General features: G+C 36.0%; 1 protein-coding gene across 1 annotated transcript; it reads left to right on the forward strand.

Moving 5' to 3' along the window:
- The first annotated feature begins 768 nt into the window (after positions 1-768).
- Positions 769-1,706, forward strand: LOC112718665 (uncharacterized). Its single transcript, XM_025770220.3, has 2 exons — positions 769-996; positions 1,292-1,706. The coding sequence occupies exons 1-2, from the start codon at positions 899-901 to the stop codon at positions 1,524-1,526; spliced, it is 333 nt and encodes a 110-aa protein (XP_025626005.1). The 5' UTR covers positions 769-898; the 3' UTR covers positions 1,527-1,706.
- Positions 1,707-5,975: the final 4,269 nt, after the last annotated feature.

The following is a 5,975-nucleotide window of genomic DNA, read 5'->3' on the forward strand; positions in this document are numbered from 1 at the left end:
ATCCCACTTATAAAGTTAATAGTAAAAAATCACATTTTACTCCCTTAATAATTATTAAAAAAAGAGTAAATATTTCACCCAACTCCTGACAATTATCTCAAAAAGACAACGAGATCCCCAAAAATAAAAAACACCCAACCCAGCCACTGATATTTTTTTTAGGACCGATTAACTTCTGTGCAAAAAAAAATAATATTGACTTTTTTTGACATGAGGATTAATCCGTCCCATAAAAGTAAAATTCAGGAACTAGATTGATATTTTTTTTTTTTGTTAAGGACCTTGTTGTTTTTTTAAATAATTGTCAAGGACTGTTTTAAATTTTCTCTTAAAAAAAAATTGAGAAGATCCATTTCCTACTCCCAAATCCCCGTATAATGTGTATATGTATCTATCTATCTAAAATGACTTGATCCTTTTCTGTTAGAAATTTGAATTTTAAATATAAAAAAAAAATTCTTATTCTCATTAGAAAATAACGGAATCTAATTCCTTCCATTACATTACATATACATGACCACGAGGCAAAGGTGCATTAAATGGTTTTGGTTGAAAAACACCTTCTTCACGTAATATATTATATATATAGGTCATGATGTGATGGGCAAATTCCTAAAAGAAGCAACCATCATCTTCTAAATTTAAGGGCCTCTCTTATCCTGTTCTAACTTCTAACACTGCATAAGATTCCTTTCTTTCTAATTCTTAATTTTTCTCTTAAAAAGTAAACAAAAAATCAGTATATATTCATATATACCCAAAAGCAAACCCAAAGTCCTTCAATTTCATATAGTGTCAACTTTGTCCATTATTATATATATTTAATTATTTATATAAATATTTATATAATTGCTTGTCCAAACTACTACTCTTCATCACGTAATTATAGTTTCCATCCATGGCTTCAGATTCCAGTAATTCAAACCTTAGAATCATCGTTGAAAGCAATCCTTCAGAGTCACGCCTAGCTGAGTTGAATATTAAGTGCTGGCCCAAGTATGCTTACTCTTTTATTTTATTTTTTTCCCTCTTCATATTAATTTCTCTCTCTTGTTTTTTTTTTTTCTTTTAAGTTTATGCCTTCATTTATTTATTAATATATATACCAAATTCGTAGCTAATTGATTACCAGAGTTGCGTTTTGCGTGGGACTAAATATATCGATAATCCGAAAAATTTAGTAGTGTGCTTGCTTTTGTTTTGTTTTGCTCTAAGTTCGTTTTCCTTTTAAGATATTATTTTGTATAAATAAATCCTTTGTAGTTTAATTCTTTTTTTTTTTTAATGGAAGATGGGGTTGCGCTCCAGGGAAATATCAATTGAAATTTGATGCAGAGGAGACATGTTATTTGTTGAAAGGGAAGGTGAAGGCATATCCAAAAGGGTCATCAGATTTTGTGGAGTTTGGTGCTGGGGACCTTGTGATTTTACCGAAAGGACTTAGTTGTACTTGGCATGTTTCTGTTGCAGTAGACAAGTACTACAAATTTGAGTCATCAAATCATTCTTCTTCTTCTTCTTCTTGATCATTATGAGATCTTCTTATAGTTTTATAATTGGATCATTCATGATTAGTGAAATTTGTGATTAGAGTTATTTGGTCGAATTTTCATTTTGCTTAAAATTAATTAAAGTGCCTATATATTCTTTCACAGTTTTGGACTATTTTGTGGGAGATAGATAGGTGTCTTTTTCTTGAATCATTATTATTGTTGTTATTGTTACAAGATTGCTATTTGTCTACAAGCTAATTCTTATATACATCATGGAGAAAGAATTATTTTTCATTTCCCTGAGTTCGTAGAGTGCTTAACTCAAGTTTAAAAAAGAGTTTGCAACTTGCAAACAACAACAACAACAAAGTCTTGTTCCATTAGGTGGGTTCGACTATATAAATCAAACGATGCCATTGAACTCTATCTTGTATCATATCTACAGCGAGACCGTTTACATGTAGATCTCGTTTGACCACCTCATGGATTGTCTTCTTAAGTCTTCCTCTGTCTTTCACCCCTTAACCATCCTCCATCTCATCCACCCTCCTAAATGGGTGCTTTGTCGATTTTCTTCTCACATGTCCAAACCATTTGAGACACGACTCTACCATCTTTTCCACAATAGGTGCTACCCCAACTCTCTCCCTTATATCTTCGTTCCTTATTTTATCCAATCGCGTATAACCGTTCATCCATCTCAACATCTTCATCTCTGCCACACTTAGCTTATGTTCGTGCTCCCCTTTGGCCGTCCAACACTCTGTACCATAAAGTATAGCCGGTCTTATACCAGTGCGATAGAATTTACCTTTAAGTTTTAAAGGCAATTTTTTCACATATAAAACCATATGCACTCCGCCATTTTGACGAACCTGCTTGGATCCTATGATTTACATCCTATTTAATTTCTTCGTTATCCTGTATGATGCACCCAAGATATTTAAAACTTTTAACTTTTCGTAGGATATTTTCTCCAATATTCACCTCTATATTAGGGTTTTTCCTTCGCAGACCGAACTTACATTCCATATATTCTATCTTGCTACGGCTTATGCGCAGACCATACACTTCCAGAGCTTCTCTCCATAAGTCCAACTTCTTATTTAGGTCTTCCCTTGACTCTCACATAAGGCCGATATCATTGGTAAAAAGCATGCACTATTGCACAGGCTCTTGGATGTGCTCTGTGAGCACTTCCAAGACTAATGTGAAAAGGTATGGACTTAAGGAAGATCTGTGGTGTAATCCTATACCAATAGAAAATTCCTCTGTCACACTACCTTGAGTCTTCACACTTGTTGTGACCCTATCATACATGTCTTTAATTGCACGAATATCGATCCTTACTCTCTTCTTTTTTAAAACCTTCCATAAGACCTCTTTTAGCACTCTATCGTATGCTTTTTCCAAATTAATAAAAACTATATGTAGATCCCTTTTATTACTATGATACCTCTCCATCATCCTTCTTAACAGGTATATTGCTTCGGTGGTGGATCTGCCTGGCATAAAACTAAATTGGTTATCTGTTACTTGTCTCTCTTTTTTCAACCTCCGTTCTATCACCCTTTCCCATAACTTCATAGTATGGCTCATGAGCTTGATCCCTCTATAGTTTTCGCAACTTTGTATATCCCCCTTATTCTAGTAGATAGGTACCAAGGTGCTCTTTTTCCACTCATCAGGCATCTTCTTTGACCTTAAAGTCTCATTAAAAAACTTGGTTAACCAATTGATACCTTTTTCTCCTAGACCCTTCCAAACTTCAATCGGGATATTATCAAGTCATACCGTCCTGCCATTTTTTATCTGCTTTAGAGCCTCTTTTACCTCAAAGTCTCGAATCCTTCGGTAGTACTCAAAGTTTTGATCTTCTTCCCTTGTGCATAACCAACCAAGGCTCGGAAGAGTTTTATGCCCTTCAATTAAATAACTTGTAGAAGTAGCTCTTCTACCTTTCATTAATCTTCTCCTCTTGAGCCAACACTTCTCCGTCTTTATCCTTTATGCACTTAACCTGATCCAAATCTCTCGTTCTTCTTTCACAGCTCTTGGCGATTCTATGTATATCTTTTTCTCCTTCTTTCGTGCCTAAAGATTGGTAGAGACCCTCATATGCTCTTGTTATTGCTTCACTTACAGCCACTTTTATCTCTTTCTTAACCGCCTTATATTTTTCCCAATTATCTGCATTGCGACACAAAGACCACTCTTTAAAGCACTCCCTTTTTACTTTTATCTTTCTTGTACATTCGCATTCCATCACCAGAATTCCTTGTCTCTTGGTCCTATCCCTTTAAATTCACCAAAACTTTCTTTTGCTGCTCCTCTGATAACTTCTGCCATCTCCCTCCATATCTCCTCCGTGCTTCCATTCCCATCCCACTTTGCCTCAGGGTCTTAAGAAATTTCTTTATTCCTCACCTTTCATCCGCCACCACCTCGTCCTTGGGTTCTTCCTATGATGTCTTTTCCTCAACTTTTACTCAACGTGAAAATTCATGACGAGCATTCTATGTTGTTCTTGTATGGATACCTTGAGGGGAGCTCGGCTTCTATAAGTCGATGCCGAGTTATTTCCTTCAACGCCAATCTGTGAGCTTTGGAAAGTCTGAGCTTGCGCTTATAAAGAGGGTGATCCAAAATGGGAGAATGTACCTGCAAAGGCACTCTGATGCTTAAGTTAGTATCGAGAATTTAAACCGTTCTGTTAAAGATAAAACATCATACCTTTATAGGTGGAATGTAACAAGTTGATTACACTACTTTTGGTCATCTGTATTGAAGAGCAGTTATTGGAATTTAGTGGGTAATGATGCATGGTCGGACGTTTTTATCTTAAGATGTAATCCATTGAATCTGATCATAACGCATGTGACCGAGTTATAATGTACAGAGCTGATTTATTGATCATAATGCCGAGTTATGAGATCGATCTTGTAATGGCCGGATCATAGCCCCTAAACTTAGCCTGGGAATGTGTTTAATGAAGAAGGTTAAGCTTTTAATGAATTATAAGTCAGCTATTGAATGGGTTTGTAACTCGGCAACTAATTTGGTCTTGTAGCCCCCAGTTCAAGTTTCTTTATTAAATAGTTATTAAATGCTAAGTAGTGGTATTATTAGGAGAGAGAGACAATTAAATGCACGTTAAAGAGCGTGCGTGTTTCCACTGCCCCTCACTCATTTTGATGTAACTGATGGGATTAAGGGTAGTTGAATCGAAAATGTGATTAAGTGTGTTAATTAAAACACTTTGGAATCCTGAAGGTTTTTATTTTGGCTTTATCACGCTTCCTTGTTATCAGAAGTGTTCTGAAGCAAAAAGAAAAAATGAGTAAAAGAGGTATGCTCTAAATTTGCTATTTCGACTTCTTTGCTTCTTCTTCTATCTTTTTTTTTGTTGTTTCCCTCTTCTTCAACTATTATTTACTAATGGGGTTAGAGAAATAGAAAAAGGAGAAAATTGATTGGTCTTACGATTGGATGACCACTGATGTGAGTATTCGTGCATCCCTATTTTTGGATGAAGATGCCGTAAAAGAAATAGAAAAAAATAGTATTGTGAATGTTGGTTTTAGGGTTCGTTTGGAACTTGGTGGACGAAATTGTGATAAAAGAGTTCCAGGCACTGTTAGAGAAGCTCACAACTCCGTTCAACTTAACCAGCAAGTGTACTGGGTCATCCAAGTAATACCTTACGTGAGTAAGGGTCGATCCCACAGAGATTGTTGGTATGAAGCAAGCTATGGTCACCTTGTAAATCTCAGTTAAGTGGATTCATAGGGTCAAATGTAATTGGATTAGATAATTAAAAGATAAATAAAATAAAAAGGATAGAAATACTTATCTAAATCAATAGTGGGAATTTCAGATAGGCGTGTGGAGATGCTAGAATCCTCTCGAATCTCTACTTTCTTATTGCTTTCATCCTATTCTTCTTACTCCTTTCCATGGCAAGCTGTATGTAGGGCATCACCATCATCAATGGCTACTTTTAATCCTCTCGAGAAAATGGTCCTATGCGCTGTCACTGCACGGCTAATCGTCTGGAGGCATCACCCTTGTTGATAGCTACATCCCATCCTCTCAGTGAAAATGGTCCAAATGCTCTGTCACAGCACGGCTAATCATCTGTCGGTTCTCAATCAGGTTGGAGTAGAAACTGATAAGGATCAAACAACTGATAAGGATCTTCAGATGGAAGTCCAAAAAACTTGCAGTTTTGTTGCATTAAGGCAACTAGCTGAGGTTTCAGCTCAAAGTTGTTGGCTCCAATGGCAGGAATGGAGATGCTTCTTCCATCAAATTTGGATGTTGGCTTTGTGAAGTCACCAAGCATTCTCCTTGCATTATTATTATTTTCGGCTGCCATCTCCTTCTCTTGTTCTAATATTTCTGAAAGGTTACCTTTAGATTGTTGTAATTTAGCTTCTCTTAGTTTTCTCTTCAGAGTCCTTTCAGGTTCAGGATCAATTT

The sequence above is a fragment of the Arachis hypogaea genome, chromosome 2 (genome assembly GCF_003086295.3).
Source record: "Arachis hypogaea cultivar Tifrunner chromosome 2, arahy.Tifrunner.gnm2.J5K5, whole genome shotgun sequence".
In the NCBI taxonomy this organism is placed as follows: domain Eukaryota; kingdom Viridiplantae; phylum Streptophyta; class Magnoliopsida; order Fabales; family Fabaceae; genus Arachis; species Arachis hypogaea.

What these genes read in the sequence shown, in the direction of transcription:
- LOC112718665 (XM_025770220.3), top strand. Translation starts at nt 899, where the DNA reads ATGGCTTCAGATTCCAGTAATTCAAACCTTAGAATCATCGTTGAAAGC. An exon ending in AATATTAAGTGCTGGCCCAA is followed by an intron (nt 997 to 1,291) that starts GTATGCTTACTC and finishes TTTTAATGGAAG; the next exon opens with ATGGGGTTGCGCTCCAGGGA.